The sequence below is a fragment of the Malaclemys terrapin genome, chromosome 8, assembly GCF_027887155.1.
Source record: "Malaclemys terrapin pileata isolate rMalTer1 chromosome 8, rMalTer1.hap1, whole genome shotgun sequence".
NCBI classification, from domain to species: domain Eukaryota; kingdom Metazoa; phylum Chordata; order Testudines; family Emydidae; genus Malaclemys; species Malaclemys terrapin.
This window is the reverse complement of record NC_071512.1, coordinates 89,849,595-89,873,489: the sequence shown is the minus strand read 5'-3', so window position 1 is coordinate 89,873,489 and position 23,895 is coordinate 89,849,595. Positions and strand designations below refer to the sequence as shown.

General features: G+C 40.1%; 1 protein-coding gene across 3 annotated transcripts in view; it reads left to right on the top strand.

Moving 5' to 3' along the window:
* Positions 1 to 23,895, top strand: part of LRRC7 (leucine rich repeat containing 7) — a 344,062-nt gene that overhangs the window by 78,988 nt on the left and 241,179 nt on the right. For all 3 annotated transcript variants that reach the window (XM_054037099.1, XM_054037101.1, XM_054037100.1), the window contains exon 2: positions 12,593 to 12,668. In XM_054037099.1, the coding sequence (XP_053893074.1) occupies position 12,668 (1 nt within the window). In that variant the 5' untranslated portion in view covers positions 12,593 to 12,667. The remainder of the gene's footprint in view (positions 1 to 12,592; positions 12,669 to 23,895) is intronic.

Here is a 23,895-nt window from a genome sequence, read left to right as displayed (position 1 = left end):
AAGCCCATTACTGATGTTGCATGAGTATTACAGAAAGCAGAATTTGGTGCATTATCTGGGGTATGATATTAATAAAAATCTCTTTGGATAACTCCCATGGTTTACTCCATACATGGTTTTTAATTCTTATGATGGAATCTCTTTTACTAGTTCCAGTTGACTGGTCCCTTTGTCATCCTGAGTCACAAGAGAAAAACTTTTGATTATATTTGCAGTCATTTCCTCCATTTACCATGTCTATTTTTTCTAATTGGGAACTCCTCACTGATGGCCTTGGCTCGGTTGTCATGTTTTCAGGGGTAAATAATTGTAGATGTAATTATTTGTGCCAACTATTTAGTTGATTTAGGTGCCTAGATTTATGATTAGACCCACAGGTAGGGTCTTAGACCTCTGGATGTCCTAAATTGAGCCTGTCAATAACTGCAGGTTAAAAATTGTACCAACAATGACTTCTACCCATAATTTGTGGAGCAAAAATGGAAGCCAGCTTCTAAAAATCTGACTAAGATATAATGGGTGTGATATTGACATTTCTGTTGGTTTAACTAGTATTCCCCCCCCCCCCAATATTCCCAATTTTAATGCAGAGAATAATTTTCAAACCAGTAGAATCTTTCAAAATGGAAAAACAGTAACTGTGATCAGTGTACTACTTATCAGAAGAGATCTGTAAAAATGTTATTAATTTTCCTTGTCATTGGCTAGACATTCTGAGTTATCTATGTACAGATCTCATAGTTGGTTTTCCCTTGATCTTCCATGTTAAAAATTCTTCATGCATCCAACATATGGATAGTTTGAAGTTCTTCCACATGTGTAGCTCCAGTTTTAATAAGGAGTCTAGTTATTTCTTTTCTTTGAGCCATGTGGTTCATGTTTTATTTAGTACTTATGGTAGGTATTTTAACCTTGCTTTATCCTCCTACACTAAAATGATTGTTTCAGTTTTGTGGCTTGTTGCTTTTTCAGAAGGTGAATGGAGCAACGGGGAAAACTTTTCTGTTGTCACACTGCTGGATCCTGGTGGATCTGATTTGCTTAGTAGAAAGCTGGAAAATTCAGGGTTAGCAGAGTGTCATATTATTATAGGAACATTAGAGTTTCTAGATTAACTCTGGGGTCCTTGCCAATTCCATATTTATTTAACATAACATTTCCTTTTCCAAATAACCAATCTGGGATTACAGTTGGTACATTCTACAGGTTATATAACAATTTGAGGAGAATTATAATTTTTATTAAGCCTACCTTCCAAGTTAAGGGCTACAGAGTACCCTTAGCATGCTCAGGTTGGCATGAAGAAGTCATGCTGCAGCCAGAGTTCAGCTAGAATTCTTCCTGTGGGTCTCTGAATAGAGTGTACTTTTTATCATTTATTTTATTTTATTTTATTTTGGGGGGGGGATCTATCATCTCTCTCCCTATACATACATGCTCAGTACCGCTGCATTGCAATTGAAGGTGTAATGTAGTTTGCCATACCATGCTAGTTTTACTCTAGTTGGTATAAGTAACAATAGTAGTGAAGACGAGGCAGCATTTGCTTCATTATGTGCTAGTAACTTGAATATGTACTGTTGTTACTCATTAATGGCTAAATTAAATTCCTACCAGCGCTAGAATTACACCTTAATTTGCAGTGTACACATACCTACACACGTGCAGATTCTTTAGCTGTTCTAATCATACTGTACACAAAATAAGCCCCGATCATGCAAAGGAGAATTATGCCCTGTATCATTTCCCTTTTAGAGATATTCCTACTTGTTCATGATCATTTCAGGTTAATATTTACTGCTGATTATTTCAGCATCATGCAAAGCTTCTTCAATGGATTGTTTAAACAATAATTTTATCAAATAGTTCTAAGTGATTGTCCGAATCTCCCTTTTATTGTGATGCGTGCCATTTTTCTCAATTTTTATATAGCTAGTCACCAATCAGTCACGTAATCACAGTAAATTTTCCTTTCCCTCATGCTTTTCTGTTATTCCTTTGAAAAATGTCATAATTATTAGACATGACCTACCATTTGAAAAACCATGCTATTTTTTCTATCAACCCATGTTTCTCTGGTGCTTGGCTGTATCTAGGATTCTGTCCATTACAGATGGGTAAATCTGAAATCAGTAATCTCATCTCCCTTCCCCCCCCCTCCTTTTCAGAAGATTGGGATTAGGTTTTCATCCCTCCATCTTCTCCTTTTTGAATCTGTGGAGAATCTTTAATTTGATATGTAATGTCTTCCATCTCTTTCAGGATTCGACTGTGATTTTTTTTTTCTCAGATAAGGCTTGTTCTGGAGTGACTGTTAGTGATAATGGATAGAATTATCTCCCCAAGGGAACCTCGTTTCCATTTTTGGCATTGCAAGTCTGATTTCCTTTGTGAATATTGAAGGAAAATACTCTGTTTTGTTCTGGTGTGCCAGATTGTGGTGTGGCTTGTGTGGTCGCACAGGGCAGTAAGAGGTTCTTTTACTAGCTTGCCCTGGCTACCCATACCCTTGCTTAAAGTTGCTGGAGTTATAGCAGGCTTTGTAGAGCTCCTACATCCCTAAGTGGTGGGGAATAGGTGGAGCCTTGATGCTGTCCCCCTATGTCCCCAGCAGGCATAAGCAGGCATATGGTGCACTAAGTATAGACCTGATGTAGTTTACTTCTCTGAGGAGTGGGGAGGGTGGGAGAGAGGCTGTGGCTCAGTGGGTCACAATCTGTTTCGTCTGTTGCTCTAGAGACAACGCAACATCATGCAACCTGCTTGCTCAGGGCAAATTGTTAACTGTCGATCTAGCTTGTTGTGATTAAGTATCCCCTAGAATTGGGGTGCGGAACCTCCGGCCCGCTGCTGGGGGAGGACTGCCAGGCCGTTAAATATCTGGTTACCTCCGCATAGCACCCGGAAGCGATGTCCCTGCAGCCCCTTGGAGCAGAGGCAATCAGGGAAGCTCTGTGCGCAGCCCCCACCCCCAGCTCCGCTGCTCCCATTGGCCAGGAACCGCCTAGGAGCCAGACATGGCGGCTGTTTCTGGAAGCAGCACGGAGCCAGGGCAGGCAGGGAGCCTGCCTTAGCCCCACTGTGCTGCCGACTGGGAGCCACCTGAGGTAAGTGCTGCACAGACGGAGTCCACACCCCAATTCCCTTGCCCCAACTCGGAACACCCTCCTGTACCCTAACTCCCTCCCAGAGCCCGCACTCCCTCCTGCACCCCAATCCCCTACCTGACCTCCCCTGCACCCTAACTCCCTCCCAGCGCCTGCATCCCCACCCGCACCCCAAGCCCCTGCACCAGCCCTAAACCTGGTCCCGCATTCCAAACCCCTTGACCCTGATCCTGAGCCCCCTCCTGCACCCTGAGCCCTTCATTTCTGACCCCACCCCTGGAGCCTAGAGGAAGCCCCGAGCCTCCGCCCTGTGGGGCTGTGTGTGGCCCATGACTGATTTTTATTGTGGGTCAGTGGCCCCTGATAGATAGAAAGGTTCCCTACTCCTGCCGTAGTGTTATAGCTGCCACACTCAACATCTCTGCTTCCCCTTTTATTATTTTCATTTACATTCTGGCAGTTGTCTTTTTGTTCTTAGGCTTCCCTTCTGTCTTTCACATGGATTTCAGCTTTTCTTCATAATAAGTTCAACTTGTATTCTTAAACATTTGGAAAGCCTTTGCTTTTCTTCTCTGGCTGCATTCAAAACTTACTTAACAACCCATATTTGTCTACACCTACTTGTTTTATACACTTCTGAACGGATCACTCATATCCTGAATTTGGAACACATTTTTTATAACATCTGATTTCCCCTGTATGTCTCTGCTTATCAGTATATTGTCACTTTTGAGTAATACCATTATTCTCTTGAAACCCTGTTAAAATGTAGTATTCTAGTCTTGTTCTAATTTCTTTTTATTCAGGCATGGTCTTTGTTCAGCAATCCAATCCTGCAAACATGGGGCTAATGCTTACTACTGTTTGTTACCCCATGCCCAAATCGATAGGGCAACTCCAACTTACTGATTTCAATGGGGCTTGGACTGTAGGATCAATGCCTAACTTTGTACTTACCTTCAGCTCTATGAAAAGCATGAATAGTGAAAATATTGTTTTTTTTATCTTCTTCCACTATTTATATACATATATGATTTTGTTCTGTAGTCACAAATGTCTACCTCCAGTCTTAAAAGAGAAGAACTTCCTCGTATGTATCCTGTCATCAAAACTTTTTTTCTGCTAGACATGTCGAACATGCCATTTGATGGCAGTGGATTTTGTGTGTGATGTGTAACATCTAGTTCCTCTTCCAATAAATCATTAATGGCAGAGGAAGAGGTGGTGCATTAATAGTTCTATTTAAAAGTAACACCTACTTATGGGAGAGAAAATAAATCTGTCTAATTCCTTAGCTGTACAGAACTAGAACAGAGGATACAACATGTGGCCATCTCATGATTTTAATCTGGATTAATGATTTTTTTTTAATCCTGAAATTGGCGATACTGAAAAATATTTACAGATCTCTGAATTATAAATGGTATTGTCAGAGTTTTGTGACTTGTATAAGTTCTTATTGTGAAAGATATTATTGCTAAAACTTTACGTTTTATTGTTAGCCATGTATCTTGTTTCCCTAATGTATTTAATGCTACTAGTTCATACATTTGCCAGTGCATCAAAGTTAGTTATTGAGCCGATTAAATGTATCAAAAACATTCATTGCTAATCCCAGCAAGCACCCTTTTAACAATAAGTATTGGAGCAGTGAATTATATTGACATTTTCAGAAAAACAAGGAAGCATGTTTACTAAAATTCGGAGTGCAACCAGCATGTGTTTCAAAGCAAGTAGAGGTCTTCAGCATAATGATCTTACTGAACGAAGTTGAGATTGTTCAAAACTTCTATAGTTATACATATCTTTATCACTAATTTCCTAGTAATAACCCAGTTCTCTGATTTTATTGTGGATCACATTGTCTCCTCATAGCTGCAGTATCACATTGTTTAAGTGGGCATGTGTACTTTCCCACGCTATTAGCTTGATAGCTACCAAACAGACACCAAGGGACACATTTTTAAACAGGGGCTCTAACACAGTGTCTGTAAAAATCACATTTATTCCTATTGACATGCATTTTCATATGCTAGTTGGGTATTCAGAAATTTAATTACCCAGTTTGCATGTGAGAAGTAATGTTTTCTGCAGGGTAACAGATACATGTGCAACGTTTTGCAGACTCAGTTCTAGAGGCCTGTTAGCAAACTTAGCATAATGTCTGAGGGGACTCATTGCCTTACAGTTAACAGCCTAGTAAATCCTTTGAAAAAAGGTTTTGCCAAGTACAAGAAGGACCCTAGCTAGAGGAAAAACATGAAACAAAAGAAGAGATTACCTTGTTTTATCAACCAGCCTTCAAAACTTGTCTGGCATTCCATAGGCCTGGAGCCAGCTAATCCATTTTTGAGTCTCATGAAATTATGTCCAGGCTTTGCTCTCTTAAATTATGATTAAAACACTTCTGCAGATGGAAAACACGTTAGTTTGAACTCTCTACCTTCTAGCCTTTTTCTTGAAAGACACCCACAGAGTTGAGGGTGGGTGGGAAATTGGGAATGGTTCCATGTTCCAGCCAAATTAGCATTAAATCTTGAACTAATGAACAGCTCAAATGTAGGATTGTCTTGCCAACTTCATGGTAATATTAATCAACTGGAGCTATATGTACACATGCTTCCAAAAGCGATTTGTGCAACCGGCTCATCTTTCAGATTGGGGCAAATGGATCTCTGAAAGGTGTCATGATTTAGTTCAAAAGGGGCAGTGATGGCTTATCAACAGAGTTCTGTTTAGAATTCTACTATCCTGACACTGACTGAAGGGAAGGCTAGTTTGGGAGGGGAGGAAGCTAGTCCATCCTTGGTGGTGGTGGAATAAATGATCAGTAGCACGTCAGATAGATGTATGTGTAGCTACCTATTAATGGGAAGGTCCCCATTCAAACATTATCACTCAGAAACACACTGGTAATATTGGGCAATGGAGGAGTTTAATTTCCATACAAATATATGTTGTCACCTTGGAACAGATATAGGGACAGATTTTCTGTGCTTTTAGCCGCTTTCACAGTTCCTGAAGCTGGGATGCTTCAGCTGCCAGATTAGTTGCTCTACTGCCCATGGCCTCAAGGCTCTGCTCTAGTGTGGAGCGCACTGGCCTCTGTAAGAGAGACTGCGGCTCCAAGAAAGGACTCAGGCTCCAGAGACCTGCCCCCCAGTCCCTAGTGCTGAAGACCTCCAGTGCAAGGGCCTGGCACTGCTCCCATTCTCTGGTGCCTCACAAGAAGAAGAAGAAGACAGCAATGGAGTGAGGAGGCACTAGCTGGGTGCATCCCACACTGGGACACCCTTCTCCGGCTATGATTAAGCTGGCACCGTTGACTCTGGCCTTGCAGGGACGTCCGTTGAGCCTGGTTCTTGTGGAATCCCCAGTGCAGGGGAGTCAGGTGGAGGAGTTGGACCTTCCCTCCACCCTGGACACTTTCGAGGTGGCCAGGGACTTTATAGGTATGACAGCACAGTCCCCTGCACCAGCCCCAGCACCATGAAGAAACAGTGAAGGGCAAGCCAGCTATGATGTGGCACCATTCACCCTCGCCTTGGCACCACTCCCTGCCGCTGTCTTGCTCTGCACCACCTTGATCACCGAGGTACTCAGAGGTGGAGTCATACACATCTAGGTGGAGCTGGCACTGCTCTCAGCACTGATTGAGACAGGAGATGGGTCAGCCATTGCCTCTGATGCCATGGCCTCCGCAATGGCCCTTCTGGACCCCGGGGGCCTACCACCAAGCCCTGGGGTTGGGGTCTAGATCGCTATCAGTTGTATTGGAGGCACGGGCCCCTCCATCATCTGTAACCCAGGAACCTCCAGGAGGCCATGAGATTGGTACCCAGGTCAGCACAGAGGCCACTCCCAGTGACACACAAGATGCATTGGTGCAGGGTGATCTTCATGAGATGGAGGGACAGGAGGACTTGGTGCTCCTGCGGGCATCCTCCTCATCCTCCCTTCATGAGGCAGTGGTGGGCACTTCTACCACACTGCTGACCATGGACAACAGAGCCCATCAGGAGTTGCCCAGAAGGGTGGCTCAGAATTTGGGCATGCAGGAGGAGGAGGTGTTGGAGAAGACCCACCTTATTGTTGTCACTCTGGTGCCTGAAGGTCTCTCAAGGATAGCTTTTCCCCTCATTAAGCCTGTTCAAAACATTGTGGCGAACTCCCACCTCTTCCTCCTACTGCCAAAGGGGTGGAGAGGAACTACTTTGTGCCTTCAAAAGGGTATGAATATCTTTTCATACATGCTCAGCTGGATACATTGGTTGTAGTGGCTGCGAACGAGGAGGACAGGCAAGGGCAACCGGGACTGACTCCCAAGTCCAAAGAGGCAAAGAAACTGGATCTCTTTGGCAGGAAGGTGTATTCTACCAGGGGGCTCCAGCTTTGCATTGCCAACTAGCAGCAGTCCTCGGCCGTTACAGCTTTAACTACTGGAATGTGCTGTCCAAGTTCAAGGAGCTGCTTCCATCTGACTCAGGATCAGAGTTTGTGGCCATTCTCAAAGAGGGCAAGGTCATTGAGAGAACCTCCTTGAAGGCTTCTCTGAATTCTGCTGACTTGGCAACCCAGACTGTGTCAACAGCCATAGTCATGGGAAGGAGCTCGTAGCTTCAGGCCTCCCATACGAGGTTCAGCGGACAATTAAGGACTTGCCCTTTGACTGCTCAGAGCTTTTCTTGGAGCAAATATCCTCTGAGCTTCACAGCCTCAAAGACTTGCAGGAAACATTGACGTCTCAGGGGCTTCATATACCAGTGCCTCAAAGGAAACAATTTAAGCCGCAGCCTACCCCTCGGTTCTACCCTGCTCATCCGAGGCAGGATTACAGCAGGAAGGGGCAGAAATAATAGACATAGACCTCCTCAGTCCTCCTCTAATCAGGGTGAGGGCTCAGCGAGGCAGTCCTTAGCCCCTAAGCAAAACTTTTGAGGGTGCGCCCCGGAGTGATGCACCAGACCAGATCTCGGATCATCCCCCCCCTTTCGTGGATAGTCTATCCCAGTTCTACCATGTCTAGTTGCTAATTACTCAGACCAATGGGTCTTGAACACGGTAGAATTGGGATATTCTGTTCCCTCCTGCCTTCCCACCCCTGTTCCCTGTCCCTCTTCAGGGACCCTTCTCACGAGCAACTCTTCATGCAGGAGGTGCATACGCTCCTATAACTCGGGTGGTAGAGGAGATCCCTTTGACATTCAGGGGCAATGGGTTCCACTCCCAGTATTTACTCATCCCAAAGGTGGGTTCAGGCCTATTTTAGACCTGCGAAACCTCAATAGATTTATAAAGAAGATGAAGTTCCGCATTGTCTCCCTGGCTTCCATTATCCCCTCCCTGAATCTGGGGGACTGGTACGCTGCCTTCAGCTTGAAGGAGTGTACTTTCATGTGTCTACAGTCCCACCCCACAGGCAATTTCTCTGCTTCGTGGTCAACTATTAATTTATGGTTCTCCCCTTCGGTCTCTTGATGGCCGAAGGGGAGAACCATATCAATATCAATATATGCTCCAATTATGATGTGATCCACTGATCCTCATCTGCTTTTAGCACTTACTGGATGCGAAGTGTCTCATGGATTATGAAATGCTATAAGAATGTATTAGATTTAATTTCTGGATTCCTATTAATATACAAACACAGGGCCTGCTTTTACTTCCACTCACTTCAGTGAGAGCAGTGGGATTGTGGCCTATGACATCCTAAAAATAAAATCACCGATATCAGGCGTCGGCCCTGATTCTCCTGTCACTTGCACTGGAGTCAGGCAATTTATGCTGGAGTTAAACCTGCAGGAGAAGAATCAGGCCCAGTTTTTATTTTTTTTTTGGTAGGAAACTTATTGTGCAAAGAACCACAGTTATGTTTCTGTGCTTAAAGGCCTCCCAGGTATTGAATCTTCCCAGCGAAATAAAAATATTTAATTGAAACACTGATGAGACTGTTTTCTTGAAATATATTCCATGTGTTTTGCAGAGCCAGTATTGGTTTGCTAAAATTAATTTTTCCATAAGCTTGGAACTTCCTAAAATAATAGAGGCCCAGGTTCAGCATGCATTACAGAAGTCGGTGGGACTACTCACGTGTTTAAAATTAGGCACATGGGTGCTGGAATTGGAGAGCCAGGGGACCATGTCTCCATCACTTTTTACTTGCCTTAAGGGTGAGCAGGGGCAGAGAGGAGTGGGCAGGGAGGAAGGAACGGTTTGGGGGAGGGCAGAGTGGGGAAAGGCAATGGTTCTGGTGCCGGTGGCCCCCTCACTTCTAGGGAGCTTCCAGTACTCCTGGTTAGGCATTTGCTGAATTGGGGTCGGGGGGGAGAATTACTGAACATTGGTGGATGCTGTTATGGACTCTATTTGAGCCTTTTTTGAGGGCGGGGGATCTTTGACTTATATGTTTATATGAATACACACAGTGCTACAAATACTACTAACATTTTGTTACACTGTACCACAGTACTTGTAATGGATACAGCTCCAAATCTGTCAATGCTCACTATTTTCTTTATTTCATGTTTCTCTCTTTTCCCTTATTACAATTTAAATTAATTAAAAGTTGTAAACAAAAGATAACTACTTCACTGTAGCACACAAATTGGAACTGGCATTCTAAACTTTACAGGTATGCTGCTGAATCTCCTTGCCAGCATCTATTTAGGCTAATTTATAGGAGGAGCAGTAGTGTGACACCTATAGTTAAGGGGAGTCTAACATTTTCCATTTTAACCTATTTTCAGTTGTGTAACTTTCACTGAAATTATTCAGTGCTTGGTCTCTGCCTCAAATTGTTGTTTTAAGTTTTGAGCAGATCTGTTGCAACCGTGTCTGGGACTGGTGAAAAATAGATCATTATGCTTGTGTTTAAACACATTTCCTACCATAGTTTTGAACCATTCTAGCACCTCGGAGGATTTTGGAGGAGGGGGGTTGTGTAAAGTTTATATTTGTCAAGGATCTAGTTATAACATCAAAGTAGTACCTTTTGCTATCCTGGTGAAATTTTGTTCAGATTAGAGTGAGTTATATGCAGCAGGAAAATCACCATTTGTACATGCTCCATAGAATTAATTTTCTGAGTATTCCAACTGCACTCAGAGTACTCCCAGGCCCCACTGATGTGATCACGTAATTAAAAACTGTAGCATAATGTAGACCCACAAGGGGGTAGAATTAAAGTTGTGCAAGGCAGCTTTCCTTGGCATTTTTTAACTTTTAAGTGCTTGACTTTGCAACATTCTTTTAACAGTTTTTTTTTTCTTTTAATGGAAGCTGATAAAAGTATTATCACATGCTGCCATTTTGTCATTCAGGCTGGGGCATAGAACACAAAGACTGATAGCCGAGAGCAACAACGCTGGCTTTTCAAAAGGCTTTCAAATAATGTTACTATATGTATAGGCATTCTTTAAAAGCCTTTTGAAGAGTAATTTTCCCCTGGAGGTGCTTTAGTGAGCAACAATGTACTATAGCAGAAAGGGGACGGCATCTGTCGAAGACTTTTAAATGTTGCTGTTTTTCTTACCCACTTTATTCTTGAAATACTAGCAAAAAGACAAAAACAAAAACAAAAAACCCTAATCCTTATACTTATTTTATTTTATTTGCTTGAGTTGTATTTTATTTTCAGGGTGTGTATTTGACTTGAGATGTGGGTGATTGTAACTGGCTACATATGTATTGTGCTCTTGTCAAATGTTAGTTTAAAGAATCCTGAAGAATAAATTAACAGCATCCTGGATTTAGTTTCTGGTTTAGTTTCATTACTGGTTTAGTTTCAACTGGCTGGTTCTGTATTTTTTAGCCCTTTCAGTATTCCAGTGGCTGAGTTGTTGACTGTCTCTAGGGTTTCCTATAGCTGGGCAGTCCCTTCTCATACCCATGTGCCTCTCTCCCCTCCCCGAATGCATTGTGGGTTAAATGCATCAGTAAAGTTCATATTAGGTATAGGGTTCTCTGAGGATGTTGTATGTGATTCACTTGTATCTAAGGAAGGTATATTTTTGAAGCCTAAACAGACAGTGGCCCTTCTTCTTGTTTGTAGCAGGAATTACTTTAGTGCCTTGAGACCGGAACTGGTCGAAATTGGAATTTCCGCTTCACAGGAGATACTGACATTTCAGCATTTGTTTTCAACTGAGTCAGACCAAAACCAAAAAAAGTCTAAATTTCTCATTTCCTGTGAAACAAAATGTACATAAATTATGCATTTTGGGTTGGGCGGAATGCTCCATTTTGAAAGGTTTCATTTTGATTTTGACTTTGTTTCTTTATTGTAATGTAATATAAAATAAATTTCTTAATGAAAAGTTGTTTCAAAAGAAAAAATGAAAACATTGCCTTCTGATAAGGTTGAAATAGTTGTATGCAGTACAGTTGTAGCCGTGTTGGTCCCAGGATATTAGAGAGACATGGTGGGTGACCAATAAAAGATATTACCTCACCCACCTTGCCTCTCTAAGGTTGAAACAGAATATTTCAACCTTATCAGAATGCCTTGTTCGGTTTTTTTCTAAATGAAATTTAATTAAAATCAACTTGGAAAGTTGATTTCAATGAAATGGCATTTTCTCACAAAATGTTACATTGGAAAAATTAAAACCAGCTCTATTTGTAAAACTTAGAAGTCAGAATTCCTGGAATTCTCTGTCCACATGTGGAATTTGCATGGCCAGAAATTCAGGTAGTTGCATGTTACCAAACCAAAGAAGCTACCAAAATGCTAACTAAAGAGGGTTGAATTTTTTCTTTCAGAACTTTTTTCTTAGGAATTATTATTATTATTATTATTATTATTATTACGAAACAGTGTATTTTTGTGGAAAGTTAAATTTTTTAAATTTTCCTAATATTTTTTCCAGTGGGAAAAAAGAAAACAAAAACAAGAAAAAAAGCTTTTTTTCAAAACTGAAAACTTTTTTTAACACCCCCCCTTTTTTTCTCCCCCTTCCTTTCTCATAATATTTTAAGCCAGGCTTATGATTTTTTTGGATTCTGGAGGTTGGCAATACTGTTCCTGCCACTTTTCCAACCCCCTCCTTATACATGTCCAGCACTTTAAATATTCCATCTTGTTTATTTTCAGTTGTCATGGCATAGGAGTTTGAAGTGGATGGGCGAAACAAGGGTGTAACACACTAGATCATGGGCCTTACAGAAGGGTGAGGAAAAGATTGCTAATTGAATGATTTTGCACTGGATTTGAGATTTGGCCATCAGTGTTCCCATTTTTTTAGAAAATATCTTCCTCCCAACCCACATTCCTGCCCTTCCCCCCAAGTTTGCTGGTTTAGATTGAGTAGCCTCAGTGAAACAGTGGTGCATGTAACCTAACAGGCGGGCAGGTTCCCAGCATCAGACATTTGTTATAAGGATTTCTTTCACGGTATTCTTTTCAGCACAAATTCTGACCTAGTTATACTCACATGGGGCCTTTTTAAACACAACTAATTAAAATTTACTTTTTTTTTTTTTTAAAGGAACGCACTACGTGAAAAAACCTTGAGTCAAAATGATCGCTACCTAGACGTCTGCAGCTACAGGAACTATTAGCAAGTAGATACTGCATTATTTTGCTCTTCATAAATATTTATTTTAAAAATAACAATATTTTTGCAATCAAATCTGTTTAATTCTGAAATGGTGGTTGGCAGTGCTTGATAAACATTATCATTTTAATATTTAAACAGAGGGGAGGAAACATTAATGATTAATTTTAATAAATGAATTGATAACATCATTTTAGTGCTATATAATATATGGAGTGTCTCTTTCTGTCCTGCAGGATGTTAAGTTTCAACTTCTTTCAAGACATCCCTGCTCATTTTAATCTTAATTTTACTCTTACTATTTAAACCCAGTTAAATCCATTCAAGTCATTGGAGCTATTCCCAGGTTTATATCTGTATAACTGAGATTTTTCTCTGTATCGATTACTATTTCTCAGATCAGATCTGAGAAGACACATTTTGTGGAGGAGAGTAAGAAATATCTTCAAGTACATAAATACCAATAGGATCACTTCTGAAATGCACACAAATGCACATTTTGCAATGATGTGCTTTTTTTCACTCAGCTAGTAAACATTAAATATATTTTGAAAGGTTAAGTTTTAATGAATCTCAGTGCAGACAAACAATACCAACATACTAAAAGGGTTTGCTTTATTTTTATCACTACTTCATGACATTTTCAAGGAGTGAAATATGAGGGATTATTAGAGAACATGACATTTAGATGAGTTGGAATAAGTGAATTAGGAAACTACCGCATTGAACAATAAGCAAGAATATGTGACAGTTTGTCAGAAAAACCTTTTCAATTATCTTTATTGGATCCTGGTAATATGTTTAGACTTATTTTTCATGCAATTATTTTTTTTCTTTATGAAATGTGATCTATGTGCTGTGATAATTATCTAAGTGGCTGCACTGGTATGTCTTTACCTCATCTCAGAGTTTCTAATTTTCAAAAACTTGAAGAATTTGCAGAATTAGCCCAAGGATGAACTTGGCCAAATAGCTATAGTTCAAATGCCCTGTAATCCAAACTGTGAAAAATGGGTGATCTAAGAAAATATGTTAAAGTTTTGTACTCAAACATAAACTCTAGATACAGTGGAAACTTTTGTGTCAGATGACAAAATATACATACTGCATTTTTAGTATTAAAGTTGTTCAACACACCTTGTTTCGCAAAGGGAATTCCTCTAGTGGTAAACTTCTATATAGGCTTGAAAAATCAGATTAACTTTGGAAATGTGTCTTGGCTTATTTATACAGCAATTTTAATGACAGCTATATAAAGAGACTGGGCCAGATTCTCAACTGTTGTAAATCGGCCTAGCCTATTGCAGTTAATGAAGTTCTGCTGATTTACAGTAGTTTGTGGAACCAGTTTCATGCCTATGAAATGTAACTGAAACTGTATAATCTACTCCCAGTGAGGTACTTCCTTTTTTTAAAATAAAACATTAAGTTCTCCTCCTGCCACACCTGGACATTTTAGTTAGGCTCCATCAACAAGTCAGATGTCCTGTATTGAGGGAACTGCTGCCACCATCATCACACTTCATAGTTAGGCCCTGCCCAGTGAACCTGACATCAGGGTGAAATTCTGGCCCCACTGAAGTCAGTGGCATTGGGTAACTCCACTTAATTCAGAAGAGGGAGTGAACAGCCTCTTGGATATAGTTAACTCCACTCGTATTTCAGTGTAAGTTAGGCAGTATCTGACCCTGTATTGCTCTTAGCCGAACTTTGACAGGTGCTTTTGCAATTGAGAATGGAATTGCATTTTTAGGCTGGCCTATCAACACTTAGATGGTATGGCCACACTTTACACTGTTTTGCACCTTATGGACCTGAGGTTGCAAGGTTATTATGGGGGCGGTTGTGGTACTGTTACCCTTACTTCTGCGCTGCTGCTGGTGACTGCTCTGCCTTCAGATCTGGACAGCTGGAGAGCAGTGATTGCTGGCCAGGAGCCCAGCTCTGAAGTAGAGCCACCAGCAGCTGCACAGAAGTAAGGATGGCATGGTATGGTATTACCACCATTATTTCTGCACTGGTGCCTGCAGCGCTGGGCCCTCAGTCAGCAGCCTCCACTCTCCAGCCACCCAGTTCCGAAGGCAGCAGCACAGAAGTAAGAGTGGCATTGTACGGTATTGCCACCCTTACTTCTGCGCTGCTGCTGGCAGAGTGCTGCTTTCAGAACTAGGGACCCAGCCAACAGCCACCACTCTCCTGCCGCCCAGCTCACAAGGCAGCGCAGCAGTAAGGGTGGCAATACTGCGACCCCCCCAAAATAACCTTGTGATCCCCTTGCAACTCCCTTTTGGGTCAGGATCCCCAATTTGAGAAATGCTGGTCTCCCCAGTGAAATCTGTATAGTATAGGGTAAAATACCCATGAGCGACACAGTTAAACTGACTGGACTCCCAGAGTAGAGAGCACTGTATTGATGGGAGGGCTTCTAGCTACTGCCTATCAGGGAGATGGAGTACCTACTTTCACGGGAGAAGCTCTCCCATGTTGTGAATGTAGACAAGCACTCAGTACAGTAAAACCTCAGAGTTACGGACACCTCAGGAATGGAAGTTGTCCGTAACTCTGAAATGTTCGAGACTCTGAACACAACGCAGCTCCGGTTCCAGCAGTTAACACTCCAGGCCAGGTTCCGGAGGCAGCTAGGCAGCTTCCTTGCAGGGTGGAAGGGGGGATGGTGTTGAAAACAGTGCATCCCCAGGCGTGGGCAGGAGAACAGTACCCAGGCCTGCCGAGAGGAGATGAAAACAGCACTCATGGATTACAGGAAAGCAGCCAGGATCTAATGCTGCTCCTGCTCCGGCTGCCTTGGACTGGCAGCAGGGACTCAGCTTTGCCTGGAAATCTCAGCATCTTCAATTCCTAGCTATAAGTGGGTGCCCTGGGGTAGCCCAGATGTGCCTACCTGTAAGATGCGGTATAGGCACCATACAGTATTTGCTTTTTTTGGTGTCTCTGCTGCTGTCTGATTGGTTACTTTTCACATGGTGTCCAGTTGACAGGTCAGTCCTTAATTCTGGTGTTCGTATTTTTGAGGTTCTACTCTATTATGAGATCAACTGCTTTTCACCATAAAGGTGACTTGAAGGGAAATCAAACTTTGATTTAGTCCCTTTTTTGTTGCTTGATAAAAGAAGGACTGACTGTTTGTTTTCCACTTCCTCCCCCCCCTCAAAAATCTGCATATTTTAATATTGCGTATTCACATCTTGTCTATAGTGTTTTTAGCAGACAAATATCACCACTTACATCAAGCAAGTAAAACACAACACATGAGGATGTGCTTTTTATTTAGAATTTTTATTACACTCTATTAAAACTATATATACATTTTAAAGTGTATGGTTACTTGCAAAATTAGAGCTGATCCAATTTCAGATTTTGAACAACCCCCTACATTTTGATGTGGATTGGTGTGTAGTATTAATTATACATGAATGAGCCAATGTATTATGCCAGTCTTGGATTCTGATGACATATCGTTAGTTTATCAGAGATAGAGTCAAACTTTTATAGTAACCTCAACCACACTTATAAGTTTGCACTCAATTGTATACACACAATATTTTTATCTATTCAAACCCCCAAATTTGCACTCCAAATATTTGCACATGCCATATGAGTGGATGTGTGTAAACACACAAGCTTGGGGGAGGGATTGTACTTCAGAATTATGGGTATACATTTAAAGGCTACTTATGTGCATATAACAATGTGTAGGCCTATTTTGTGTAATTTTTAAAAAATTGCTGAAATGGTGCCATAGGAGGTTAGCTGTAGCACACTTCAAGGGATCTCCCAACAATCTGAAAAAATTTCATACATTGATTTGTTAAACTGATTGTTTCAAAACTGTCCCTTTAAAAAGGAAAGAAATAATTAAAGCAAGTTTGAGGGAACCATTTGTTCCATAAGTCAGTAGGGATTTCTACTTTGTAGATCAGAATGGCATTTATAGTAGCTGAATTTAAATCCAGAAGACAGTTACTTTGTTTGATGTGTTCCATCTTGTCTATATCATAAAAGATAAGTGTGTGACAATTAAATGCTTTTATTATAATTCTGTCTATTATAGATGATCATGAATCTCACAATTCTAGTTCAGTAAATCCCATGGTGATCTTGGTCTATGGGAATTTTCAAACTTAATACGCTTCTTTATTTTTAGAGGGTATGTGTACATATATCTGTGCTTTGACGCCTAACTAATCTGAACTAAAAATAAACAAAAAACCCTAAATACAGAACAATAGGTCTGATTCACCACTGTTTACTGTAGTTTTTATACTGGCATGACATTGGTAACACTGGAGAAATGCCATGATGAATCAGGCCCAATAGGTGTTTTACCTTCTGGCTAGGATGTGAACAGGGAGAAACATTCTTTAAAATTATAATAGGCTGGACTGAGATCTCAGATGAGATGCCATCTTCTGTTGCCTTATTCGCCCACCTTTCCCACAAGCACCTTCACACTTTCTGGCATGTAATTCTTACACATGAAATGTCTTCTGCATTCTATTCTGTCACTTTTCAAATCCTCCCTCAAGACCCATTTCTACTATGATGCTCACAGTAAATTGTTAATGGATAAAGACCAGGCATGTGACCACTAAGGATTACTAATAACGTTAATATCTTTTTTTTAACCAAAACAAATTTTTCTTTGGTTAAAGACAAGGTGGGTGAGGTAATATTTTTTTATTGGACCAGCTTCTCTCTCTCTCTCTCTCGCCAACAGACATTGGTTCAGTAAAAGATATTACCTCACGCACCTTGTTGCTCTAATATCCTGGGACCGACACAGCTACAAGTACACTGCATATGTTTCTCTTACTATCAAGAACTTTTGCTGGTTACTTTTGCCCTTATTTTCAGTTTCCCACTCCCTCCATTGCTGTTATGCCTACCTGATGCATCTTATTTTAAATTATATTGCCTGCTGCAATGAGTTTGCTGACGCAGTACAAATAAGTCGTCATAATTATACCAGATTTTATAGGGCACTGTTGTTTTCACTGTTTTTTTTTTAACAGTAGGATGAAAAGTTAAGGGAAGAAAATAACTTGTCTTCACTCATCTGAAACTGATGTCTCAGCTGCCAACGCGTCTGTTGATTCACTTACATTCTCTGGTTCCTTCAAAAAAAATTTAGACAGCTCCCACTGAGAGGATGACTGTACATGTAGGCTAAGCATGAAATCCTTTACTTTATTATAAATGAAAAAGAAATCAGCCAATGCTCCTAAGCAGAAACATCTCCCTTCTAAAATTCAGGGTAACAGTTTTTAAAATATTGGAAGAATCAGATGCTTTCATTTACACCAGTGTAAATCTGGAGTAGCTCTGTTAATTTCAGTGGAATTGGACTGCTTGTCTGTAGATTGTGTCTGTGTATTCACGCAGGAATACAGGATTCAAATTTAAAAGGAATAATGGTACCCTTTTTTATTTTTACTCCCTGAGTAATGTTGAGCATAGGAAATAGCATGGAGTAGTTAGGACAATGAATAGACTAAAAAAAGTGAGTCTGCCATAGGTACTCGGAGTATAAGACAGGCAACTGTACAGCTTTGTAATATTAAAACAGCTGTCCTTTTTTCTGGTATGTCAAACACACTAACTTTTCATTAATATGTTGTTATTTATTATTGTATTGTTCCCTAAAACACAAGTAATGAATGAAGTATGTATGTACATCCTTAGAACATGAATAGCACTGGCCATGTTAACTCTTGCCAGTTGGCATTTGGACCAATCACCAACTTAGAGATACTTGTGTGTGTCTTTTAATTAGCCATATGCAAAGTGTACAAAGTGCAGAATTTTCAAGAAAGAAATATCAGAGGAGGTATTTTTCTACTTGCCTATAAAATATTTGCATTTTGAGGTAATTGCATCCAGTGTGGATTGAAAAAAAACCCTAAACTAAATTTTTTAATGTTTTAAGATTCCTTTTCTGACTACTTGTTTCTCTACCTGACTGCCTGCAGAGTTTCATATGTGAGCTACAAACATATTTTTTTAAATGAAACGAGAGGCCATATTATTTTCTAACTTGGGTGTAAATCTGGAGTAACTCCACTAGTCAATGAAGTTACATCAGTATAAGTGGAAGGAGAATTGAGGCCCAGGAATTTACCTGTGTTTCAGATCTAAGGGTCCGATTTTCCTTGTTACAGCTGAAGAGAGGAGGGAATACAAAGGAGCTGTTTGGGCCTCCGCAAACCTGAGGCCAGTTCTGTATAGTCCCAGTCCCTGGCATAGTTTAGAGTAGCCTTAGCCTCTTTAAACTGTAACCTAATGCTCTAAATTACATCAGCTGCAAACGGCTCCCCATGGCTGATCCAACAGCTCGGGATAGCTAGTGTCTAGGGCACTCCATCTGTGCTCTAGGCCTGTGCCCTGCAACAGGAGCTCATAGCATGATAACAAAGGGAGTCACCGTAATGACACTATCACCTTAGGGTCCTGTCCCCGTCCCCCCACCCCAGCAGAGGGAGGAGGAGCTAACATTTCACTTTTGCCTCTCAAGCCATCTCTTGTTAATTTGCAGATTTCTCATTCTGACAGAGGTGGGGAAGTATTTGAAAGCCCTTTGCTGCCTGGAATTGACAGGAGTGTAGAACTTTTTACATTCCTTTTAAGTAAGGAAATTCTGCCTAGCTCTTTATTTTAAAAGTTTGTAAATTACTATTATGTGATTATAAACAATTACCTGGGATATAGCAGCTGCTCCTGATTCTCATCTGCTGAAATTTATTTTTGTTTTCCAAATTATCATCCCAAATTTCCAATGATTATTAAATAAATAAAAATCGATAACCTGTAAACTTGCCCTTGCACTTTTTCTGTGATTAGAAAGAAGAGTTAAATATGATGACTGACAAAAAGGAGGCAATGGTGTACATGTAAAACCTTCAGTTTAAGAAGCAGAGAGAGGAAGCAAATGCAAGCATGGCAGAGCTAGCCATGATGTCAAAGGGGAAGAGAACTCTGGTGAAAAGATGTGTATTCTGCACAGCTTTGTTGATTCTCATAATTGAGTGCAGGCTTTCTCATGTATCCCCTAGGTATACTGACATGGTAGAACTCACTTTTCACCTCTTTCACAAAGCCACCTTCCCTACATAACTAAAAGGGACATTCATGGAAGATGCAACTAGATGTTTTCACCAGTAGTAGTAATGGTATAACTTTAAAAGAATTCACACTGGGAGTTTGACCCTATTTTCAATGTGAGGAAACTTAATATAAAGAAGCAAAATATGTTTACATAATATATTATGTAATATGCTATTAGTATAATAAATTGCAATATGGCATGTAACTTTTTAAAATCACTAATGAACATGTTCAGTACCTTATTTCTAAACTCTGAAAAGTTATGAACAGATTAACATAATATTGAAAAGATAAGATAAAAACAAGCTACCTTAATGGTGAATTTGAGAAAAGATAAAAGCTTAATTTGATTAAGGAGAGAGAACAATGGATTTTTCAGATCTTTTATCAATCAAGTTAAGAGCCTTTTTAAATATACCTGAGTGTTTCTTTCTTAATAAGGTCATCCATCTGACGTTTTGATTGAAAAGTATTATTATTATTATTATTATCATCCAGATTTAAACCATAAAGTGAGTTCTGCTGGCATTATAGTCTGTCTTAAAGATTTTTTTAAAATGTCTATCCACTCTGAAAATGGGCATTATGGAAACATGTACCAGCTACAATTTAAAATTTTCTAGGAAGATAATTGGTGGTAGTCTTTTTCAGTAGGCCCTAGAAGTCTTCAATTAAACAACAAAATAACTTTAATTAAATGTTTACATAACTAACACAACAGCAACTAGGTCCTGGTGCTGATTGCAGCCCACAGTCCAGAGCCCTGTCTTCCAAAATGGAGGATGACGGTTGCTCTTTGCAGCTAAACCCAACCTTACATAACAGCAGCTGTTCCACACATCCTTCTTTTTTAATAATAATAATAAAAAGAATAAGACTGTGAAGCTGCATATATGTATACTTCAAAGCCCCAGTCTTGGTCTCTCCAAAGTAGTAGTACTGCACCTAATTCTTGAACTGACATTTTACTGTAAACTGAATCATGTGTACAGAAACAATGCTGCAAATCTGGTTCTAGCTTTGACTGCTTTGGAATATTCTTTAATGCTCCTTATTGCTCCTCCTGAAGTTATGTCTATTCCCAACTGTCTGGTAGGTGATCTCTAGTCCCTCCTTTAGAAGCAGCAAAATAGCTTTCAGGGTATTGTTATACCATCTGCTTTCCTTGATGGGAAGGAGAAATGGGCTTCATGCCAAACGGTGTCCAAATTTTATTTTTTCTCATTCAGGCTGAAATTGAGAATTTCACATTTGTTCCCTGATGTGGATTCAGTGGCAATGAGTTCATTGAATTCTGAGCAGCCAATATCCATACTCTGCTTAGCTGGCACTGCTGTTTTCACCTACCCATCTCTGTGGGAGTTGCACTCTTATGTGGAAAAGGAGTTTCTCGAAGTTTCCATTCTTTCCAAGCTCACAAACTATGCAGACTCTATCCACAGATGAGAGCAGGAAACTCTTGGGTGAAAAGCACTGTCCACACCAGTTACTAAGCTTAACTAATTTAAAGCTTTGATAAGGAAACTTTAGGACAATATATTACCATCTTAATCAAGCATAAAGCATAAGTAAAGCAGATTGAACAGGATAGAGCAATCAATTACTCAGTCCAGGGGTGCATGAAGGCTGTTTCTATCTTTGTCAGATCCGTGCTGGTTTGATCTGGTGTAAGTTCTGCCTTGCTTCCCACCCTCCCCCAGTTTGTTAAACATATCCTTTCATACCTTGCTTCATAACATCACACAAATACAAATTATTAAAACTACCCCATCTACAAACATTTAATTCTAAATATATTTCTAATACACTTTTACTTATCCTGTTAAAGCTGTAATTGGTATTCCTTATCTATCTTTTTAAACCACTGCTTTCATATATTCATTATTTCTTACAACTCTTCTATTATTGTTACTTATCTCAGTTATCTGCTTTTTGTGTCCTTGGAGTTGCTGGCTAGTCCTCCCTAGTCTGTTTTACTAGGGAGCTCTACATCTAGCTAGTAATCACACTTTTGTCTGGTTGCTTCGCCCTGTTATCTACACAGACTGAGGATCCACTGTAGATAAGACACAAACCAGCTTTCTGATTTTTTACAGTCTTTGAAATCTTTGTCAACAAGAAACACAGAAAGCAGAAAAGTTCCCTTTTACATTTTCTTATAACATCTACTTCTATACGATTATTTAATATAAATGTATTAACAGTTCAATATACATTTCTTTACAAAAGTATTAAATATATCTAGGGCCTCTGCACCAACTACCGTCAATAAGAAGGCCACTTCACTGGCTGGTACTATTCATTTTATCTGCATCCACTTCAATCATATGCAACAAGGATTTCTGTTTCAAAAACTTCCATGGTTCCTCCACATTTCCCCGAAACCTTACTCCTGGTGGAGGTTTCCAGCTATCCATCCTTAGTGGGTTTATATGTGTAGTTCAGGTATCTGGAATCGCTGTGAAAATTCTTTGATTGCTCTTAAATATATCTAAATATCTATACCATGTGGTGCTATTCTTAGTAGGGTATGGAGCAATTGTATTTAACACTTACGTTATTTTTATTTGTACATTACATAATTACAAAACAACACCCAAAACTTGGAGTTGACTGCAGCCCCTGCAGTTCAGAACCCTGCCTTACTAAGAGGAAGGTGACCTATACACAGAACAAATTTCCAAACCCCCATGTTGGCTTAGCTGGAGTAGTCAGTGAGTAGGGGTGTACAGTTAAGGCTCCGTCCATTCCCTGTCCCTCCCTGTACATTCCTCATCCACCTCTGCAGTTAAGGGAGGGAGAAAATGGCCCACTAATCTCTTCATCATGAAAGCTGAATGTACAAATGTAGAATTATGTACAAAAAACCTGCATTCAGAAATAAAACAATGTAAAACTTTAGAGCCTACAAGTCCACTCAGTCCTCCTTCTTGGTCAGCCAATCACTCAGACAAACAAGGTTCCTTACAATTTGCAGAAGATAATGCTGCCTGCTTCTTGTTTACAATGTCACTTGAAAGTGAGAACAGGAGTTCACATGGCACTGGTGTAGCTGGCATTGCAAGATATTTACGTGCCAGATGAGCTAAGATTCATATGTCCCTTCATGCTTCAACCACCATTCCAGAGGACATCTTCCATGTTGATGATGAGTTCTGCTTGATAACGATCCAAAGCAGTGCGGAGTGATGCATGTTCATTTCCATCATCTGAGTCAGATGCCACCAGCAGAAGGTTGATTTTCCTTTTTGGTGGTTTGGGTTCTGTAGTTTCTTCATCAGAGTGTTGGACTTTTAAGACTTCTAAAAGCATGCTCCACATCTCATCCCTCTCAGATTTTGGATGACACTTTAGATTCTTAAACCTTAGGTCCAGTCCTGTAGCTATTTTTAGAAATCTCACATCAGTACCTTCTTTGCATTTTGTCAAATCTGCTGCGAAAGTGTTCTTAAAACGAACATGTGCTGGGTCATCATCCAAGACTGCTATAACATGAAATATATGCAGAATGCGGGTAAAACAGAGCAGGAGACATACAATTCTCCCCCAAGGAGTACAGTCACAAATGTAATTGACACATTATTTTTTTAATGAGCATCGTCAGCATGGAAACATGTCCTCTGGAATGGTGGCCAAAGCATGAAGAGGCATACGAATTTTTAGCATATCTGGCATGTAAATACCTTGCAACTTTGGCTACAAAAGTGCCATATGCATGCCTGTTCTCACTTTCAGGTGACATAAATAAGAAGCGGGTAGCAGTATCTCCCATCAATGTAAACAAACTTGTTTGTTTTAGTGATTGGCAGAATAAGAAGTAGGATTGAGTGACTTGTAGGCTCTAAAGTTTTACACTGTTTTGTTTTTGAGTGCAATTATGTAACCAAAAAAAATCTGCATTTGTAAATTACACTTTCACGATAAGGAGAATTCACTTTGGTACTTGTATGAGGTGAATTGAAAAATACTATTTCTTTTGTTTATCTTTTTTACAGTGCATATATTTGTAATAAAAAATAATAACATAAAGTGAGCACTGTGCACTCTGTATTCTGTATTGTAATTGAAGTCAATATTGAAAATGTAGAAAAACATCCAAAAATATTTAATAA